The 23,364-nt window shown below is 36.9% G+C and overlaps 1 protein-coding gene across 7 annotated transcripts in view; it reads left to right on the top strand.

The window, feature by feature from the left end:
• Nucleotides 1-23,364, top strand: part of LOC143648595 (uncharacterized) — a 59,253-nt gene that overhangs the window by 18,233 nt on the left and 17,656 nt on the right. For 2 of the 7 annotated variants that reach the window (XR_013158645.1, XR_013158650.1), the window contains one exon: nucleotides 1,712-5,059. Coding sequence is in view for 1 of the 7 variants with exons in the window: in XM_077118828.1 (XP_076974943.1) it covers nucleotides 4,935-5,059 (125 nt within the window). In the remaining 6 variants the exon portion in view is untranslated. Of the gene's footprint in view, nucleotides 1-1,711; nucleotides 9,977-13,041; nucleotides 13,641-23,364 lie in introns of those variants that run through there. The other 5 variants (XR_013158646.1, XR_013158647.1, XR_013158649.1 and 2 more) reach the window with 5 other exon arrangements.

The following is a 23,364-nucleotide window of genomic DNA, read 5'->3' on the forward strand; positions in this document are numbered from 1 at the left end:
TTAAAAAAATTTGGTCATTTACTATGGGTACACGTCACTATTGACACTCTGCTTTCAGTTTTGCTACCTGCCACTTTAGAGATTCCTAATTATATGTTACAGAAACCTGTTTAATATTTTACAAGGAGATTCTGATTTAATAAGCAAAAGACAATTAACAGCTGTGGCTGAACCAGAATTACAGTTAATTGAACAATGCATTCAAGAAGGACAGCTTGTTCAAATGGATCTAGAAAAGCCTGTTGATTTTATTATTTTGGCAAGATGGTATTTTAAAATGGATTTTTTTTGCCAAACAATCAACAAAAACATTTAAATACATATTTGCAAAAAATTATTTCTTTTATCGTCAAAGTTCGCCAAAGATTATCAATTAAGAGGTCACAATCGTAATCACATAGTGTGTGAAATCTATTTATCTTCAATACCTCTTGACTTTAGTGATTTTAAAGGACAAATTAATAATCATTTATGTCAGAACTTCTACAGTTTTTTAAAAAGAACGTGGTGGATTTTACCTAAAATAGTTGGGGCTTCCCAGCTAGCTATTAGTGTCTTTACTGATGATAATATTAATGGGCAGGCTGCATATGTCATCCCAGTGGAAAACAAGTTAGAAAGCACCTTATACCTCAGCCCAGTGTATTGAATTAGCAGATGTAATTCAAGTATTGCAAAATTTTCCACAATCTCTTAATATTGTTTCTGATTCAGAATAAGTCTGCCAAACAGTTACTCGTATTGAGACAGCTTCTTTGTTTAAAGGAAATGAATTGTCCTGCATGTTTTTACATTTACAAACATTAGTTAGAAGTTGAATTACTCCCCTTTTTATCATGCATATAAAGAGCTCATACCAATCTTCCAGGTCCTTTGTCATTACAAAATCAGCAAGCAGATACTCTTGTGGGGGTAATTCAGGATCCCACAGCATTGCACAAATTGACTCATATCAATAGCAGAGGGCTGTGAAAGAAATTTCCATCTTTATCTAAACAGCAAGCCTAGGACATTGTTATGACTTGTCAAACCTGTGGACCTTTAAATGCACTCCCATTTGCATCAGGGGTTAATCCTCAAGGTCAAAAAGCAAATGAATTGTGGCAAATGGATGTTACTCATATTTCACATTTTGGTAAAATGCAGTATGTACATGTTACCATAGACATTTGTTCTCATTTCAGCGGGGCTACTGCACAATCTGGAGAACGTTTCTACCATGTTCAATCATATTTACTTAATGCTTTTGCTGTTATGGGATGCCCTCAATGTATTAAAATGGACAATGGTTCTGCTTATACAGGAAAACAATTTCATAAATTTTGTACTACTTTTAATATTACTCATATCACAGCAATTCCACATAATCCCTCTGGGCAAGGAATTATTGAACGAGCAAACCGAATGCTAAAGTCTGTACTCTTGAAACAAAAAAAGGGGAGATAATGATCAGGAAGATGATGTTATGAAAATAAGTACACCTAAAGATCAATTAGCAAAAGCACTGTTTACTTTAAAATTTTAAAAAACATTTATGAGAATTCATCACAGACTCCTGCAGAACAACATTTTAGTAATTTGGAAAAGAAAAATGATACAACCCAAACAGAACTGCAGCTGCAGCCAATCTACTGGAAAGATGTTAAAGATGAGTTATGGAAACCAGGCGTGGTAAAGGTGTGGGATAGGGGATTTGCTATTGTCATTGCAGATGACGGAACATCGGTTTGGATTCCCTCAAAGAGAATAAAACCCAAACATGTCAGCCCGGATGAAAATAACTAAATGGGTAACGTATATTATAGGACATATAACTTTAATTGCTGAAGGACAAGGACATAATTATACTTATTGGACTTATATTCCTTACCCACCTTTGCTGCCAGTCCTAACATGGGCAGATCCAACTTTACCAAAATATCCAAATACAAGTTTAGGATTCCCAGGTCCAGTAGATTCAAGACTTCCAAAACTACTTAAAGAAGAAGGAAAATGGTATCAAATTTAACTCTTCTATTTTTAGGAAGACCCATATGCATAACTCTGTGGAAACAAATGATACTTGCCTGTTAGATGGGAAAGAAAGTTGGAATGGATGGCAGTTATGTCATATGGATAGAGGAGTTATCACAATTAATGATTCCTATGGGATTGTAAGAGATGCGGCCCCTGTGGGGTCTCCCATCTCTAACTTGAAGATAATTGAGATTATATGGACAGGCAAGCTAAATCAGAGTTTAATACATAGAGGATGATTTGTGCCAAGTTCTTGGGATGATAAATACATTAGTCAGAAATTTATGGAAAATTTTCCAGAGACTGGGACCAACTTTTATAGTGAATTCTAGTAACTATAACTTCTCTTTGAATAGCAGCCATAAACATATATGCAAATATGTACTAGAGATCCATATATATTTGTTAAAGGTCATATGCATATAAGAAATCAAATTTCTAATTGTGAGAATTGTTCTCTATTCACTTGTATCCAAGCATTTATGTTGCAGGAAAATGAGACTGTTATAGCAGCAAGGAGAAGAAGAGGTATTTGGCTGCCAGTGCAGATGTCAAGATCTTTGCAGTCCTCTCCAGAAACACAAATACTGATCCATTTGGCAAAAGAATATCTAAAAAGGACTAAGAGACTAATTGGACTCATTATTGCAGCTGTTATCAGAATCATTGGAAGTATCACAGTGGTGGGTCGCTGGAACTGCATTGTACCAAACTATACAGATGCAGAGTTGCTTGAGAATGGTGTAAAAATGCCAGTGAACTGTGGCATAGACAATCTCATATTGATGAGCAAATTAATAATAGATTATATGATATAGAGATGACATTGGTTGATATTGGAGATCAAATGTATAATTTAAATTTTTTACGAAGTTTAAAGTGTAACTTGAATGAGAGCAGTTTTTGTATTATCCCTTTTAACATATAACCTATCTGAAATAGAATGGGAAAAGGTAAAGAGACATCTTTGGGGACTTTCAGATAGTTTAAATCTTGATATCTTAGAATTACAAAAAAAGGTGTTAGAATTATCTCGGAATAATTTACATGTAGCCTATGGAGGTGATGTTATACAATCACTTACCCAAGAGCTAAAAAAAATCCGAATCCTATTTGCTGGTGGAAATCACATCATTTTTTGAGTACTGTAGGCTTAGGTTTAGGGCTGTTTATACTTTTTCTCTTCCTCCTCAACTGTGTTAAACAACAAATAATCAAAGTCAGAAAGCTTGACTGGTAGCCAATGACGGGTAAGCCCCTTCCTTCAGAGCTTAAGGGCAACCTAAACCAGGCACAGTCACCAAGCAAAGCCACCCTAAACAGTGTGATTCTTGGAAAAACTCTTGGCTCCCTCCCAAATCAAAGTCAGAGAGCTTGACTGGTAGCCAATGACGGGTAAGACCCTTCCTTCAGAGCTTAAGGGCAACCTAAGACAGGCACAGTCACTAAGCAAAGCCTCGCTGACAGTGTGATTCTTGGAACAACTCTTGGCTCCCTCCTGAATCAAAGTCAGAGAGCTTGACTGGTAGCCAGTGACGGGTAAGACCCTTCCTTCAGAGCTTAAGGGCAACCTAAGACAGGCACAGTCACCTCGGCTAATAAAATAAAAGGGGGGAAATGTAGGAGATAGGATTAACATAAGACCTGTGGAACTAGTTGGGAGTAGATGGCATTAGGGTGGCGGTGGCAGTGAACTGCTTTCTGTTATCTGATTTATGTAAAACAGTCCGGGAGGAAGAGAATGTTTGTTTACCCCAAACGGTTATTTTAAGTATGAAGGAAGAGCACTGAGAGATAAGAACTTTGTTCCCCCAGGAAATGCATGCACGCCTTTTGTCATTCTGCAGTATATAAGCAGGATCTGGTTAAGATAAAATTGTCTGATGTCTGTTGTTTGTCTAAGGTAAGCTTCAAACCCCCTGAACCCGTCTGTGTCTTTCTTTCTCGTCATTCCTTAATATCCTTTGATCTCCGTTTCATAGGAAGCAACGGGGTTGGGCATTAAGTGTCCAGATTGGGCTCATGGGACCATAGTCCCCTCTGTCATAACACCCATTGCAATTCCCCCATTTGCTTCGTTTCTGTTGGCTCGTAGTTTTATTCCCCAGTTGACGTGATAAATTTTAAAATTTTAGTATTTACAATAAGATTTTTTTCCTAATCTTCACTCTGGGGTCTCTTGATATGTTTTATTGTATGCAAAAGAATGTTAGTCCTTCAGCTGAATGATGTCTTGATTCTTCCCTGCACTGCTTCCCTGATGGATTTATAGGATGGGACCAGGTTCTCTCCACCCCCTTATTTTGAACTTCTTTTTCCTTTCTTTCATATCCAGCTTTTGGAGTTTCAAGGTTTATTACGTTTACTTTAGAAACCTAATGTACAGGGACCTTATGTTTTTATTTTGTAACAGTCTGAAGGGCTCAGTCAAACCTTTGCTCTCAGATTGACCCAAGGCCAGTGTACATTTTAATTTTCCAAGCAAAGGCTCAGATTTTCTGTTAACTTGATAATAATTTATTTCTCAAGAGCCTGTTATTTTACTTCCTTTCATCTTTGTGACGTGCTGATGTTCTCTTGTTTTGAACATGTTTTTGTATGCCCCATTGCCAGAAACCTCGGGGGCTTAATAAAACCCTCCTGAGTGTGGAATTTTATTTAAAAGAGCAAGAGAAATTAAGTCATCTTAAGCTTTTTTAAAAAATACACATTTAAACTTCATCCTCTTTAGGGTATTGTTTTATTTTGATCATTGTTTTGGGGGTTCTTTGTTTTTCTGGAATGATGTCAAATGTTAACTTAAAATGTTTTCTGAGTTGCCATTAGGGGTGTGAAATCATACTGTCCAGTTTTTACCCTTTAGTCATTGCTGAGGTTTGAGTTTGAGATTTTCATTTTATTTTTTCAAACCCTCCTAGACTTCTGCTGAGGAAGCAGGGAAAACTGTGGTGAGGGAGCTGGTTCATAATTTCCCGATGGATCTTTGCTGTTCGCTCAAGTACAGGATCAACTTTTATGATGCATCTTTAGGTACCTTGGGCAGGTAAGAACCCTGGACTGTGTGTTCCTGAGAAGCTCTTACATAGGTGACTGCCATATGGAAATTCTGTTAAATGATAGAATTATAATGGCATAGAACTAGAATAGACATTGTCTCATTTGTTTTAGGGTCAGAAATTTGGGGCTCAGAGAGCTTCTGTTCACTGCATGTTGTCAATGACAGGGGTCATGCAGTAGTAGTTTATTTAGACACAAAGCTACTGAGACATCTCACCTGGAAGGCGCTATGTGTGCACAAAGACTAGTATCACCCGAATCTGAGAATAAGTCTGTCTTGTCTTCTTAATGAAGAAAGGAAGGCCTAGGGCAGAGCTTATAGCCATCGGGGTGGGGGGTGGGGAGTGGTAGGGACCATTGTTATCCCAATTTTGAAGATGAGGAAAAAGGATGCAAAAAGGTTAAAGGACATATCCTGATAAGAGGCAGAGCTTGAATTCAAACCCAGGAAATCTGGTTCTCATGCCCATAGTCATAAGAACTAAACAGTCTTCCTGTTTTCAAACATGGGCTGCGACTGAATTAGAATTTCAGAGTTTTGCCTTTAATTTTATTTTACAGTCCACAGTCTTTTTAACATTTCATCAGTAAGGAAAGATGTTAAGTACTAAATTCACAGTTTGGACTATATTGTTTTAGGCTTTCTCCTTGTGGTCCTATAACTGTAATACATATCTATATTATTTATTTATTTATTTTTTCAGTCACCTTAAGTTTATTTTAAACCTGGCTCAGAAGGTAACACTCAATTATTTTTTTTCCCCTGCTATTATATATTTTTAATTTTTTATTGTATAATGTAACATACATACAAAGCAAAGAAATAAAAAAACAATAGTTTTCAAAATACTCTTCAACAAATACTTACAGGACAGATCCCAGGGTTTGTCACGAGTTACCATATGATCCTCTCATATTTTTCCTTTTAGCTACTCCAGAATATAGGAGGCTAGAAGGCATAATTTTTTTTTATCATCACAATCTACTTTTTTTTCCCTTTTTTGTGAAAAAATAGCATAACATCCAAAAAAGCAATAAATTTCAAAGCACAGCACCACTGTTAGTTGTAGAATAGATTTCAGAGTTTGGCATGGGTTACAATTCCCCAGTTTTAGGTTTTTACTTCTGTCTGCTCTAAGATACTGGAGACTAAAAGAGACATCAATTTAATAATTCAGCAATCGTATTCATTTGTTAAATCCTGTGTTCTCTTTATAACTGCACCATCACCTTTGATCTTTCTACCCATCTCTTTAGTGGTGTTTGGGCTATGGCCATTCTAACTTTCATGTCGGAAGAGTCTGTCACTAATATGGGGTAGGGAGACGGAACTATCTGATGTTCTGGAGAAGCTGGGCCCTGTAGGTTTCAGGACTTACTCTGGTCCAGCGACCCATCTGGAGGTTGTATGTTTCTGGAAAGTAACCCTAGTGCATGGAACCCTTGTGGAATCTTACATATATTGCCCTAGGTGTTCCTTAGGACTGGCTGGAATGGTCCTGGTTGGGGTTTGGCAGGTTATGATAGGTAGCAATATCTAAAACCTCCAGAGTAGCCTCTCAGCTCTTTTTGAACTCTGTATGCCACCGATACTTTATTTGTTACACTTCTTTCCTACCTTTTAATCAGAATGAAATTGTTGATCCCATGGTATCAGAGTTGAACGCATCCCTGGGAGTCATCTCCCATACTGCCAGGGAGGCTTTCACCCCACGTGTCATGTCCCACATAGTGGGAAAGGCAGTGATTTCACTTTCAGAGTTGGGCTTAGAGAGCGTGAAGCCACATCTGAGCAACAAAAGAGGTCCTCCAGGAGTAACTCCTAGGCATACCTGTAGGTAGGCTAAGCTTCTCCACTACATGCCTGATCTTCTCCATTACATGCGTAAGCTTCACAAGAGTAAGCCTCAAGGTCAAGGGCTTGGCCTATTGATTTTGGTGTCCCTAATGTTTGACAAGGTATCAGGGGATTACCTGGTGGTAAAGTTTAATAGTTTCATATTTTTTCTCCCATCCCTCCATGGACTTTACCGACAGTTTTTGATCATCTGCTTAATACACTCTAGGATGTATCCAGGCATTACATTAAGGTATACAGGATTAAAGGACCTCTTTCATATTCTGGGCTCCCTCTGTTTCACTTGTTCAAATGAGCTGTACAGATAGGTTGAGTTAGATTATGTGCTAAAAAGAAAATTTAGGTTCCACATCAAATAAAGATTTCTTTCTTTGGTCTCAAAGAGCATGTGCGGTTCTGACATATAGACAATATCTTTGTTAACCCCTATGTTCTGAATTTCTTTAATGTCTGAACTAATCGCTTCGTGTGTGTGTGTGTGTGTGTGTGTGTGTGTGTGTATAACAGCCTCTCAGAATTCAGAAATAATAATTACCACTCTGGTCTGTGTGTCTGCTATAAAAGCTTACAGATTAGACCCGTTTTTTCTTATGAACATATTCTTAAGAAGATCATACTATATTGTTCTTTCATTTCTGGCTTATTTTGCCTCATCGGATGTCCCACAGGTTCATTCACATCATTGCATGTCTCACACCTTTCTTGTCTTTTATAGCAGCACAACATCTGATCATGTGTGTACACCATCATTTGCCAGTCTATTTTCACTATGTGTCTTTCAGCCACCTGCATTCATCAGGCATCATGCGTAATGCCCAAAGTGCACAGTCCATCGACACTCTCAATTTTAGATAATTTCATTGGTCCAAGAGAAAGATAACCCCTCACCGAATAGGAAATCTAAACCTCCTCTTAACTCTTGTCCTTACCCCCATTATTTACCTGTGCTGTTGCTGTGGTAGTGCTGATGGTTTCTTTTCAAGCATAGCCCATAGCATGCAATAGCAGTTTTCCCCTGTACCCTGGACTTAAACATTCTTTGTACATGAGTCATGAGTTTGAAGTAGTTCTTGCAAGAACTAATTTATATTTATAGTGTTAATCAGTGGGATGCATAGGTCCAAGCAACCACTTTCAATCTTTTTCATTTTCAATCTGGTATTATTACTTATAGACCCCTTAGAACTGCCTTCACTTCTATCTGTTGCCTTTAATTGGAGTTCAACTTCATTAGCTAACCATTCAGCCATCTTTAGCTTCTATGTATCTCTAAGTCCACTGTATTCTGTATTATAAGCCTCTGATTTTACCTTTTATCATGGTCATAAAAGTGAAATCAAATAGTATCTATCCTTTTTTGTCTGTCTGATTTCACTCAGCATTATGTCCTCAAGGCTGTGATTGAGGATGTCATTTCATCTTACTGTTGCATAATATTCCATTGTTTTGTTTTTTTTTTTACATGAGCAGGCACCGGGAATTGAACCCGGGTCCTCTGGCATGGCAGGTGAGCATTCTTGCCTGCTCAGCCACCGTGGCCCACCCTTCCATCGTATTTTTATACCACATTTTGTTAACCCACTTGTGTGTTGATGGGGTTTTGGATTATTTCCATCTTCTGGCAACGGTGAATAATGTTACTATGAACATTGGTGTGAAATGTCTGTTTGTGTCACTGCTTTCAGCTCTTCTGGGTATATACTAAGTAGTGGTATTACTGAGTCATAGGGCAACTTGAAATTTAGTTTCCTGAGGAACCACTAAACTGTCTTCCATAGTGGCTACAGCATTATACATACCCATAAGCAGTGCATAAGTGTCCCAATTTCTCTACATCCTCTTCAACATTTATAGTTTCCTGTTTAATAGCAGCCATTCTTATAGATGTGAGGTGGTTATCGCGTGGTTTTGACCTGCATATCGGTTAGCCAGTGAAAATAAACATTTCTTCATGTGCTTTTGAGCCATCTGTATGTGCTTTTGAGCCATCTGTATTTGCTCTTCAGAAAAATGCCTATTCGTATCTTCAGCCCATTTTATAGTTGGGCTGTTTGTTCTTTTGTTGTTGAGTCGTAGGATTTCTTTGTATGTACAGGAAATCAAACTTTGTCTGATGTGCGATTTCCAAATATTTTCTCCCGTTGAGTTGGTTGCCTCTTCACCTTTTTGACAAAGTCCTTTGAGGTGCAGAAGCATTTGATTTGAGGAGTTCCTATTTATCTAATTTTTCTTTTGTTGCTTGTGCTTTGGCTGTAAACTTTAGAAAGCTACCTCCTCTTCTAGGGCTTGAAAAGGTTTCCCTAAGTTTTCTTCTAGAAGCTTTATGGTGCTATTTTTTACGTTCAGTTGTTTTATTCCATTTTGAGTTAACTTTTGTATAGTTTATAAGGTAGGTGTCTTTTTTCATTTTTTGGGTATGGATATCCACTTCTCCCATGCCCATTTATTGAAAAGACTATTTTGTCCCAGTTTGGAGGATTTGGGGGCCTAGTCAAAAATCAGTCGCCCGTAGGTTTGGTAGTCTATTCCTGCACTCTCAGGTTGATTCCATTGCTCAATGCTTCTACCTTTGTGCCGGTACCTTGCTGTTTTGACCACTGTGTCTTTATAGTAGGTTTTAAAGTCATGGAGTGTTAATCCTCGTACTTCATTCTTTTTCAGAATGCTTTGAGCTGTTAGGATTCCTTTCCCTTCCAGATGAATTTGGTAACTAGCTTTTCCAAGTCTTCAAAGTAGGTTGTTGGATTTTGATTGGCACTGCATTGAATCTGTAGATCAATTTGATAGAATTGATATCTTAACTATATTTAGCCTTTCTGTCCATGAGTAGGGAATGTCTTCCTACCTATACAGATCTTTGATTTCTTTTAGCAATGTTAGGTAGTTTTCTCCGTCCAAGTAAAGGACTTGGACGGAGAAAGTTAAGTTCTTTCCTAAGTACTGAAATCTTTTAGTTGCTATTTTGGATGGAATTTTTTCCTTAACTGATTCCTCAGGTCATTGCCTGTGTATAGAAATGTACTGATTTTGCACATAAATTTTATATCCTGCCACCTTACTGAATTTGTTTATTTTTAAAAATTTTTGTTTTTTATTTTTTTAAACATAACAACAAACAAATGCGAACATTCTTCCATATGATCATTCTATTCTAGTTATATAGTCAGTAACTTATGATATCATCACATTAGTTTTATATTCATCACCATGATTATTCCTTAGAACATTTGCATCAATTGAGAGAAGGAAAGAAGAAAGAAAAAAACTCATACATACCATACCACTTACCCCTCCCTGTCATTGACTACTCCTATTTCCATCTACCCAATTTATTTTAGTCTTTGTTCCCCTATTTTTTTTTCTATACCCCTTGCCACTCCCTTTCATTGATCACTAGTATTTCAATCTACTACATTTTTTAATATTTGCCCCCCCATTTATTTATTTTTAAACCATATGTTTTACTCATCTGTCCATACCATAGATAATAGGAATATCAGATGCAAGGGTCTCACAATCACACAGCCACAATGCAAAAGCTATTTCATTATACAATCATCTCCAAGAAACATGGCTACTGGAACATAGCTCTACATTTTCAACCACTTCCCTCCAGCCTCTCCATTATACCTTAACTAAAAAGATGATACCTATGTAATGCTTAAGAATAGCCACCAGGATAACCTCTTGGCTCTGTTTGAAATCTCTCAGCCATTGACAACTTTATTTTGTCTCATTTCTCTCTTCCCCCTTTTGGTCGAGAAGGTTTTCTCAATCCCTTGATGCTGAGTCCCAGCTCATCGTAGGACTTCTGTCCCATGTTGCCTGGGAGTCATGTCTGACCTAGACTAAAAAGTCCCACCTAGACTAGAGAGGGGGAGGGCAGTGAATTTCCTTGTCGTGCTGGCTGAGAGAGGAGGGGGGTCACATCTGAGCAACAAAAGAGGTTCTCTGGGGGTGACTCTTAGGCCTAATCTTAAGTGGGCTTAGTCTATCCTTTGCAGGGATAAGTTTCATAGGAACAAATCCAAGATTGAGGGCTCAGCCTATTGCTTTGGTTGTCCCCACTGCTTATGAGAATATTAGGAATTCTACAAATGAGGAAGTTGAATTTTCTCCTTTCTCGCCATTCCCCCAAGGGGACTTTGCAAATACATTTTCATTCACTTTTCAAATCACTCTGAAATTTATTGGGACATTGCTCTGGACAAACCTACAGAATCTCATGCCCTACTCAAGTCCATCAACAGACGAGTGGCTAAACAAACTGTGGTATATACATAGGATAGAGTATTATGCAGCTTTAAGACAGAGTAAACTTATGAAGTATGTAACAACATGGATGGACCTTGAGAACACTATGCTGAGTGAGACTAGCCAAAAACTAAAGGACAAATACTGTATGGCTTCACTGATACGAACTGACATTAGTGAATAAACCTGGAATATGTCGTTGGTAACAGAGACCATCAGGAGATAGAAATAGGGTAAGATATTGGGTAATTGGAGCTGAAGGGATACAGGCTGCGCAACAGGACTGGGTACAAAAACTCAGAAATGGACAGCACAATACTACCTAACTGTAATACAATTATTTTTAAAACACTGAATGAAGCTGCATGTGAGAATTGTAGAGGGGGAGGGCTGGGGGCATGAATGAAATCAGAAAGAAAGATAGATGTTAAAGATTGAGATGGTATAATGTAGGAATGCCTAGAGTGTACAATAATAGTGAAATGTTCAAGGTACACTTTTAAAAATGTTTTTGCATGAGGAAGAACAAAGGAATGTCATTATTGCAGGGTGCTGAAAATAGATGGTAATTAATATTTTAAAATGCCACCTTCTGTGTGAGACTAAAGCAAAAGATGTTTAGTAGTTACAAAATTTATATTTTGACTAGTGCATTTCCTAATATAACTCATGTAGATAGTTTGAACGCCATAAGTACTTGGAATCTCAGGTAGGACATGAGATTTTGCTGGTTTGTCCAGAGTGATGCCCCGATGAATCACAGAGTGACTCGATCAGTGAGTGGAAAAGTATCTGCAAAGCCCCCTTTGGGGAGTGGTAAGAACAGGGAGAAATTCAACTTCCCCAAGTTGAATTCTTGATATTCTCACAAGCAGTGTGGACAACCAAAGCTATAGGCTGAGCCCCCAGTCTTGGGGTTTGTTCATATGAAACGTAACCCCGCAAAGGATAGGTCAAGTCTACTTAAAATTTAGGCCTAAGAGTCACCCCCAAGAGAACCTCTTTTGTTGCTCAGATGTGGCCCCTCTGTCCAGCCAACACAACGAGCAGTCTCACCACCCTACCCCTCTCTACAAGGGACATGACTCCCAGGGCTGTGGACCTTTCTGGCAACGTGGGACAGAGATCTTGGAATGAACAGAGACTCAGCATCAAGGGATTGAGGAAAACCCTAGAATGAGCTGATATTCAGCATCAAGGGATTGAGGAAATCTTCTTGACCAAAAGGGGGAAGAGTGAAATGAGACAAAAAAATGTGTCAATGGCTGAGAGATTCCAAATAGAGTCGAGAGGTTATCCTGGAGGTTATTCTTACGCATTTAGTAGATATCACCTTGTTATTCAAGATGTAGTGGAGAGGCTGGAGGGAACTGCCTAAAAATGGAGAGCTGTGTTCCAGTAGCCATGTTTCTTGAGGATGATTGAATAATGATATAGCTTTCACAGTGTGACTGTGTGATTGTGGAAAACTTGTGTCTGATGCTCATTTTATCTACCTTGTCAACAAAGGAGTAGAACATATGGAATAAAAATAAATAATAGGGGGAACAGATGTTAAATTTAGTTTGAAATGCTAGTGATCAGTGAAAGCCAGGGATAACGGTATGGTAGGTAGAATCTTTCTTTTTTTGCTTTCCTGTGTTCGTTTTATTTCTTTTTCTATTGTTGTTTTCTTTTTCTGAATTAACCCAAATGTTCTAAGAAATGATGAATATACAAGTAAGTGATGGTATTGTGAATTACTTATTATGTATTTTGATGTTTTATTTTGTGTTTTAATTAATAAATAAATTAAAAAAATTTTTTTAAATGGTTGTTTAACTGGGTCAGCTTGAGGCGTATTGCCACCCATTTAGGTGGGTCTTCAGAAGTTCCTGGAGTTGTATAAAAGAGGAAACATTTTGGAGAATGAAGGAGATTCAGAGAGAGCAAAGCAGAACAACATAGCCATGAGAAGCAGAGTCTACCAGCCAGTGACCTTTGGAGATGAAGAAGGAAAATGCCTCCTGGGGAGCTTCATGAAACAGTAAGCCAGGAGAAGAAGGTAGCAGATGATGCCATGTTTGTCATGTGCCCTTCCAGATGAGAGAGGAACCCTGAACTTCATTGGTCTTCTTGAACCAAGGTATCTTTCCATGGATGGATGCCTCTGACTGGGCATTTCTGTCGATATGCTTTAAGTGGACGTTTTCTCAGCCTTAGAACGGTAAACTAGCAACCTGTTAAATTCCCCCTTTTAAAAGCCATTCCGTTTCTGGTATATTGGATTCCTACAGCTATCAAACTAAGAACATCAAGGTTCCATGTACTTATGGTGTTTCATTAATCTGTCCACATAATTTACGTTAGGAAATGCACTAGTTAAAATATAAATGTTGTGCCAAATAAACGTATTTTGCTTTAGTCTCAGGCATAAGTTAAATTTTTAAAATATGAATTACCGTCTTTTTTCCACACCGTGTAGTATTGACATTCCTTTGTTCTTCCTCATGCAGAAATATTTTCAAATTTGTACATTTAGTCACTATCGTTGTACACTCTAGGCATTCCTAGATTATACCATCTCAGTCTTTATTGCCTATCTTTTGATTTCATTTGTTCCCCCAGTCCTCCTCCGTCTATCATTCTCACATTCATTTTCATTCAGTGTACTAAGATTGTTGTATTACAGTTAGGTAGTATTGTGCTATCCATTTCTGAATTTCTACAATTAGTCCTTTTGCACAGTCTGTATCCCTTTATCTCTAGCTCCAGTTACCCAATATCTACCCTATTTCTATCTCCTGATGGTCTGTGTTTTTAATTGAAATTTTCCAAGTTCATTCACTAATGTTAGTTCATGTCAGTGAGACCATACAATATTTGTCCTTTTGTTTCTGGGTAATCTCACTTAGCATAATGTCCTCGAGGTCAATCCATGTTTTTACATGCTTTGTGATTTTATTCTGTCTTATAGCTGCGTAATATTCTATTATATGTGTATACCACAGCTTGGTTAGCCACTCGTCTGTTGATGGACATTTGGGCTGTTTCCATCTCTTGGCAATTGTAAATAATGCTGGTATAAACATTGGTGAGCAAATGTGCGTTTGTGTCCTTGCCCTCATGTCCTGTGAATAGATAACTAGCAATGGTCTTGCTGGATCATATGGCAATATGAGGAACTGCCAAACTGTCTTCCACAGCGGTTGTACCATTTTAAATTCCCACCAACAGTGGATAAATGTGCCTTTTTCTCCACATCCTCTCCAGCACTTGTCATTTTCTGTTTTATTGATAATGACCATTCTGGTGGGTGTGAAATGATATCGCTTTGTGATTTTGATTTGCATTTCCCTAATAGCCAGGGAAGTTGAGCATCTTTTCATGTAGCTTTTGACCATTTGTATTTCCTCTTCTGAGAAGTGTCTTTTCGTGTCTTTTGCCCATTTTGTAATTGCTTATCTTTTTATTGTTCAGTTGAGCAATCTCTTTATATATTCTGGATACTAGACCTGTATCTGATATATCGTTTCCAAATATTGTCTCCCATTGTGTAGCTGTCTTTGTACTTTCTTGACAAAGTTCTTTGAAGCACAAAAGTGTTTAATTTTGAGGAGTTCCCATTTCTTTCTTTCTTTCTTCAGTGCTCGTGCTTTGGGTGTAAGATCTAGGAAACTGCCTCCTGTTAAAAGATTTATATTTCTCTACATTTTCTTCTAACAGTTTTATGGTCTCAGATCTAATCTTTAGGTCTTTGATCCATTTTGAGTTAATTTTTGTATAGGGTGTGAGAGATGAATCCTCTTTCATTCTTTTGCATGTGGATATCCAGTTCTATAGGCACCATTTATTGAAGAGACTATTCTTTCCCAGGTGATTTGGCTTGACTGCCTTATCAATGATCAGTTGTCCATAGATAAGAGGGTCTATTTCTGAACACTCTATTCAATTCCAGTAGTCAGTATGTCCCATCTTTATGCCAGTGCCATGCTGTTTTGACCTCTGTAGCTTTGTAATATACCTTAAAGTCAGGTAGTATGGGACCCCTGACTTCATTTTTCTTTTTCACGGTACTTTTAGCTATTCGGGGCACCCTGCCCTTCCAGATAAATTTGGCTATTGTTTTTCCTGTTTCTGAAAAGTAAGTTCTTGGGATTTTAATTACTATTGCATTGAATCTGTCAATCAATTTAGTTGGAATTGACATCTTAACTATATTTAGTCTTCCAATCCATGAATATAGGATGTCTTTCCATTTATTTAGGTCTTCTGTGATTTCTTTCAGCAATCTTGTAGTTTTCTCTGTATAGGTCTTTTGTATCCTTAGTTAAATTTATTCCTAAATATTTTATTCTTTTGGTTGCAATTATAATTGGAATTTTTTTCTTGATTTCCCCCTTGGCTTGTTCATTACTAGTGTATAGAAACACTGCATATTTTTGAGCATTGATCTTGTAACCGCCCACTTTGTTGTACTCGTTTATTGCTGTGGATTTTTCAGAGTTTTACTTCTTCCTTTCCAGTTTTGATGCCTGTATTTCCTTTTCTTGTCTAATTGCTGTACCTAGAATTTCCAACACAATGTTTAATGACAGTGGTGATAGTGGACTTCTTTGTCTTGTTTTTGATCTTAGGGGAAAAGTTTTCAGTTTTTCCCCATTGAGGCTGATGTTCACTGTTGGTTTTTCATATATTCCCTTTATCATGTTGGAGAAGTTCCCTTCTATTCCTATCCTGTGAAGTGTTGTCAGCAAGAAAGGATGTTGACTTTTGTCAAATGTCATTTCTGTATCAATTGAGATGATCATGTGGTTTTGCTGCTTTGATTTATTGATATGGTGTATTACATTAATTGATTTCCTTATGTTGAACCATCCTTGCATATCTGGGATGAATCCTGCTTGGTCATGGTGTATAATTCTTTTAATGTGCTGCTGGATTCATTTTGCAAGAATTTTGTTTGGGATTTTTGCGTCTCTAGTCATTAGAGAGATTGGGGCGTAATTTTCTTTTCTTGTGATAATTTTGTCTGGCTTGGTATGAGGGTGATATTGGCTTCATAGAATGAGTTAGGTAGTCTTCCCTCCTCTTCAATTTTTTTGAAGAGTTTGAACAGGATTGGTACTAACTCTTTCTTGACAGGTAAAATTCACATGTGATGCCATTTGGTCCTGGATTTTTCTTTTTGGGAGGCTTCTTCATGACTAATTCAGTTTCTTTACTTGTGATTGGTTTGTTGAGGTTGTCTGTTTCTTCTCAAGTCAGTGTTGGTTGTTCATGACTTTCTAGGAGGTTGTCCATTTCATCTACATTGTCGTTTATCAGCATAAAGTTGTTCATAATATCCTCTCATTACTGTCTTTATTTCTGTGGGGTCAGTGATTTTATCTCCTCTTCCTTTTCTGATATTATTTATTTGCATCCCCTCTCTTCTTTTTGTCAGTCTTGTTAAGGGTCCATCAATCTTACTGATTTTCTCAAAGAACCAACTTCTGGCTCTGTTGATTTTCTCGATTGTTTTCATGTTCTCAATTTCATTTATTTCTGCTCTAATCTTCATTGTTTCTTTCCTTTTGGTTGCTTTGGGGGTTAGTTTGCTGTTCTTTCTCTAGTTCTTCCAAGTGGACAGTTTGTTCCTTGATTTTTGCTCTTTTTTCTTTTTTGATCCAGGCATTTAGGGCAATAAATTTCCCTCTTCGCACTGCCTTTGCTGCATCCATTAATTTTGATATGTTGTGTTTTCATTTTCATTTTTATTTACCTGGAGATATTTATTGATTTCTCTTCTAGTTTCTTCCTGGCCCCGCTGACTGTGTAATTTAATTGTTCCTTGACTTACTGGTGTGTAAGAGTGCATTGTTACAGCCCCATATATTTATGAATTTTCTGGCCCTCTGCCTATTATTGATTTCCAACTTCATTCCTTTATGATCTGAGATAGTGTTTGAATGATTTCAACCTTTTTAAATTTATTGAGACTTTCTTTGTGACCCAGCATATGGTCTATCCTTGAGAATGATCCATGAGCACTTGAGAAAATGGTGTACCCTGCTGTTGTGGGGTGCAGTGTTCTATAAATGTCTCTTAAGTCTAACTCATTTATTCTGTTATTCAAATCTTTGTTTCTTTATTGATCCTCTGTCTATATGTTCTGTCCATTGATGAGAGTGGGGAATTGAAGTCTGCAGCTATTATGGTAGATGTGTCTATTTCTCTTTTCAGTGTATGCCTTGTATATTTTGGAGTACTCCAGCTTAGTGCATAAATATTTGTGATTGTTATGTCTTCTTGTTTAATTGTTTCTTTTATTACTGCATAGCATCCTTCTTTGTCTCTTCTAATTCTTTTGCGTTTGAAGTCTAATTGTTGGATATTAATATAGCTACTGCTGCTCTTTTCTGATTGTTGTTTGCATCAAATATCTTCTCCCAACCTTTCATTTTCAACCTGTGTTTATCCTTGGGTCTAAGATGTGTCTCCTATAGACAACATACACATGGGACCTGTTTTTTAATCCATTCAGCCAGTCTTTGTCTTTTGATTGGGGAGTTTAATCCATTAACATTTAGTGTTATTATTGTAAGGGAGTACTTTCTTCTACCATTTTGCCTTTTGGATTTTATGCGTAACATCTAACTTTTCTTCTTTTTACCTTTACTGATAGTCTTCATTTCTACACTGTTCTCCACACCTCTCTCTCCTGTCTTTTCCTATCTGTCTCTAGTGCTCCCTTTAGTAGTTCTTAGAGAGCCGGTCTCTTGGTCACAAATTCTCTCAGTGATTTTTATGTCTGAAAATGTTTTAATTTCTCCCTCATTTTTGAAGGACGATTTGTTTTAGGTTTTCGCCTCCTTTTCCTTTCTCATCTCCTTCTGGGACAACCACAACATGTATATTTGTGAGCTTCATGTTGTCATTCAGTTCCCTGTGTCCCTCGTCATAGTTTTCCATTCTTTTCCCTATATTTTCTTTTGCTTGTGGGATTTCAGATACCCTGTTGTCCAGTTCACTATTCCTATCTTCTGCCTCTTGAAATCTAACATTGTAGATTTGTATTTTTTTTTTATCTCTTCTGCTGTGCCTTTCATTCCCCTAAGTTCTGTGATTTTTTTCAGACTTTCTGTTTCTTTTTTTTTGTTCATTCCTTCCCTTCTTTGGATCCTCCCTCGATTCACTGATTTGGTTTTTGATGAGGTTTTCCATGCCTGTTTGAACATTCTAAATTAATTGTTTCAATTCCTATATCTCCTTTGAGCTGTTGGTTTGTTCTTTTGTCTGGGACCATATCTTCAATTTTCCTAGTATGATTCGTTATTTTTTGCTGATGTCTAGGAATTTAATTTCCTTAATTAGTTTGTTTTGGAAATTGTTTTCACTTTTTTTTTTCTTTTTTAAATTAATGTTGCATTTATACAGTGGAATCAGGGTACCAGTTTGCTTGGTTCTAGAGCACCATTCTTTTTTTCCTTTAACTTTTTTTTTTTTATTAATTAACGGAAAAAAAGAAATTAACCCAACATTTAGAAATCTTACCATTCTACATATGAATCAGTAATTCTTAGCATCATCACACAGATGCATGATCATCATTTCTTAGTACATATGCATCAGTTTAGAAGAACTAGCAACACAACAGAAAAAGATATAGAATGTTAATATAAAGAAAAGAAATAAAAGTGATAATAATAGTAAAAAAAAAAACCTATAGCTCAGATGCAGCTTCATTCAGTGTTTTAACATGATTACTTTACAATTAGGTATTATTGTGCTGTCTATTTTTGAGTTTTTGTATCTAGTCCTTTTGCACAGTCTGTATCCCTTCAGCTCCAGTTACCCATTATCTTACCCTGTTTCTAACTCCTGCTGGACGCTGTTACCAATGACATATTCCAAGTTTATTCTTGAGTGTCGATTCACATCATTGGAACCATACAGTATTTGTCTTTTAGTTTTTGGCTAGACTCACTTAGCATAATGTTCTCTAGGTCCATCCATGTTATTACATGCTTCATAAGTTTATCCTGCCTTAAAGCTGCATAATATTCCATCGTATGTATATACCACAGTTTGTTTAGCCACTCGTCTGTTGATGAACATTTTGGCTGTTTCCATCTCTTTGCAATTGTAAGTAACGCTGCTATAAACATTGGTGTGCAAATGTCCGTTTGAGTTTTTGCCCTTAATTCCTTTGAGTAGATTCCCAGCAATGGTATTGCTGGGTCGTATGGCAATTCTATATTCAGCTTTTTGAGGAACCGCCAAACTGCCTTCCACAGTGGTTGCACCATTTGACATTCCCACCAACAGTGGATAAGTGTGCCTCTTTCTCTGCATCCTCTCCAGCACTTGTCATTTTCTGTTTTGTTGATAATGGCCATTCTGGTGGGTGTGAGATGATATCTCATTGTGGTTTTGATTTGCATTTCTCTAATGGCCAGGGACATTGAGCATTTCTTCATGTGCCTTTTGGCCATTTGTATTTCCTCTTCTGATAGGTGTCTGTTCAAGTCTTTTTCCCATTTTGTAATTGGGTTGGCTGTCTTTTTGTTGTTGAGTTGAACAATCTCTTTATAAATTCTGGATACTAGACCTTTATCTGATATGTCATTTCCAAATATTGTCTCTCATTGTGTAGGCTGTCTTTCTACTTTCTTTTTTTTTTCTTCTTTATTTTATTAATTAAAAAAAATAAACTACCACAACATTTAGAAATCATTCCATTCTACATATGCAATCAGTAATTCTTAATATCATCACATAGATGTATGATCATCATTTCTTAGTACATATGCATCGATTTAGAAAAAGAAATAGCAAGACAACAGAAAAGGAAATAAAATGATAATATAGAGAAAAAATAAAAATAAAAATAAAAAATGCAAAAATATATAAAAAAAACAAAAAAAACTATAGCTCAATGCAGCTTCATTCACTGTTTTAACATAATTACATTACAATTAGGGAGTATTGTGCTGTCCATTTTTTTTTTTTTAGAAATCATACCATTCTACATGTGCAATCAGTAATTCTTAAAATCATCACATAGATGCATGATCATCGTTTCTTAGTACATTTGCATCGGTTTAGAAGAACTAGCAATATAACCGAAAAAGATATAGAATGTTAATATAGAGAAAAAAAATAAAAGTAATAATAGTAAGAACAAAACAAAACAAAACAAAACAAAACAAAACAAAAACCTATAGCTCAGATGCAGCTTCATTCAGTGTTTTAACATGATTACTTTACAATTAGGTATTATTGTGCTGTCCATTTTTGAGTTTTTGTATCTAGTCCTGTTGCACAGTCTGTATCCCTTCAGCTCCAATTGCCCATTATCTTACCCTGTTTCTACCTCCTGCTGGACTCTGTTACCAATGACATATTCCAAATTTATTCTCGAATGTCCGTTCACATCAGTGGGAACATAAAGTATTTGTCCTTTATTTTTTGGCTAGACTCACTCAGCATAATGTTCTCTAGGTCCATCCATGTTATTACATGCTTCATAAGTTTATCCTGCCTTAAAGCTGCATAATATTCCATCGTATGTATATACCACAGTTTGTTTAGCCACTCGTCTGTTGATGGACATTTTGGCTGTTTCCATCTCTTTGCAATTGTAAATAACGGTGCTATAAACATTGGTGTGCAAATGTCCGTTTGTGTCTTTGCCCTTAAGTCCTTTGAGTAGATACCCAGCAATGGTATTGCTGGGTCGTATGGCAATTCTATATTCAGCTTTTTGAGGAACCGCCAAACTGCCTTCCACAGTGGTTGCACCATTTGACATTCCCACCAACAGTGGATGAGTGTGCCTCTTTCTCCGCATCCTCTCCAGCACTTGTCATTTTCTGTTTTGTTGATAATGGCCATTCTGGTGGGTGTGAGATGATATCTCATTGTGGTTTTGATTTGCATTTCTCTAATGGCCAGGGACACTGAGCATCTCTTCATGTGCCTTTTGGCCATTTGTATTTCCCGTTCTGATAGGTGTCTGTTCAAGTCTTTTTCCCATTTTGTAATTGGGTTGGCTGTCTTTTTGTTGTTGAGTTGAACAATCTCTTTATAAATTCTGGATACTAGACCTTTATCTGATATGTCATTTCCAAATATTGTCTTCCATTGTGTAGGCTGTCTTTCTACTTTCTTGATGAAGATCTTTGATGCACAAAGGTGTTTAATTTTGAGGAGGTCCCATTTATTTATTTCCTTCTTCAGTGCTCTTGCTTTAGGTTTAAGGTACATAAAACCGCCTCCAATTGTAAGTTTCATAAGATATCTCCCTACATTTTCGTCTAACTGTTTTATGGTCTTAGACCTAATGTTTAGATCTTTGATCCATTTTGAGTTAACTTTTGTGTAGGGTGTGAGATATGGGTCTTCTTTCATTCTTTTGCATATGGATATCCAGTTCTCTAGGCACCATTTATTGAAGAGACTGTTGTGTCCCAGGTGAGTTGGCTTGACTGCCTTATCAAAGATCAAATGTCCATAGATGAGAGGGTCTATATCTGAGCACTCTATTCAATTCCATTGGTCGATATATCTATCTTTATACCAATACCATGCTGTTTTGACCACTGTGGCTTCATAATATGCCTTAAAGTCAGGCAGCGCGAGACCTCCAGCTTCTTTTTTTTTCCTTAAGATGTTTTTAGCAATTCGGGGCACCCTGCCCTTCCAGATAAATTTGCTTATTGGTTTTTCTATTTCTGAAAAATAAGTTGTTGGGATTTTGATTGGTATTGCATTGAATCTGTAAATCAATTTAGGTAGGATTGACATCTTAACTATATTTAGTCTTCCAATCCATGAACACGGTATGCCCTTCCATCTATTTAGGTCTTCTGTGATTTCTTTTAGCAGTTTTTTGTAGTTTTCTTTATATAGGTCTTTTGTCTGTTTAGTTAAATTTATTCCTAGGTATTTTATTCTTTTAGTTGCAATTGTAAATGGGATTCGTTTCTTGATTTCCCCCTCAGCTTGTTCGTTGCTAGTGTATAGAAATGCGGCAGATTTTTGAATGTTGATCTTGTAACCTGCTACTTTGCTGTACTCATTTATTAGCTCTAGTAGTTTTGTTGTGGATTTTTCCGGGTTTTTGACGTATAGTATCATATCGTCTGCAAACAGTGATAGTTTTACTTCTTCCTTTCCAATTTTGATGCCTTGTATTTCTTTTTCTTGTCTAATTGCTCTGGCTAGAACCTCCAACACAATGTTGAATAATAGTGGTGATAGTGGACATCCTTGTCTTGTTCCTGATCTTAGGGGAAAGTTTTCAGTTTTTCCCCATTGAGGATGATATTAGCTGTGGGTTTTTCATATATTCCCTCTATCATTTTAAGGACATTCCCTTATATTCCTATCTTTTGAAGTGTTTTCAACAGGAAAGGATGTTGAATCTTGTCGAATGCCTTCTCTGCATCAATTGAGATGATCATGTGATTTTTCTGCTTTGATTTGTTGATATGGTGTATTACATTAATTGATTTTCTTATGTTGAACCATCGTTGCATACCTGGGATGAATCCTACTTGGTCATGATGTATAAGTCTTTTAATGTGTTGTTGGATACGATTTGCTAGAATTTTATTGAGGATTTTTGCATCTATATTCATTAGAGAGATTGGTCTGTAGTTTTCTTTTTTTGTAATATCTTTGCCTGGTTTTGGTATGAGGGTGATGTTGGCTTCGTAGAATGAATTAGGTAGTTTTCCCTCCACTTCGATTTTTTTGAAGAATTTGAGGAGAGTTGGTACTAATTCTTTCTGGAATGTTTGATAGAATTCACATGTGAAGCCGTCTGGTCCTGGACTTTTCTTTTTAGGAAGCTTTTGAATGACTGATTCAGTTTCTTTACTTGTAATTGGTTTGTTGAGGTCATCTATGTCTTCTTGAGTCAAAGTTGGTTGTTCATGTCTTTCCAGGAGCCCGTCCATTTCATCTAAATTGTTGTATTTATTAGCGTAAAGTTGTTCATAGTATCCTGTTATTACCTCCTTTATTTCTGTGAGGTCAGTAGCTATGTCTCCTCTTCCATTTCTGATCTTATTTATTTGCATCCTCTCTCTTCTTCTTTTTGTCAATCTTGCTAAGGGCCCATCAATCTTATTGATTTCTCATAGAACCAACTTCTGGTCTTATTGATTTTCTCTATTGTTTTCATGTTTTCAATTTCATTTATTTGTGCT

The sequence above is a fragment of the Tamandua tetradactyla genome, chromosome 10, assembly GCF_023851605.1.
Source record: "Tamandua tetradactyla isolate mTamTet1 chromosome 10, mTamTet1.pri, whole genome shotgun sequence".
Classification (NCBI taxonomy): Eukaryota; Metazoa; Chordata; class Mammalia; order Pilosa; family Myrmecophagidae; genus Tamandua; species Tamandua tetradactyla.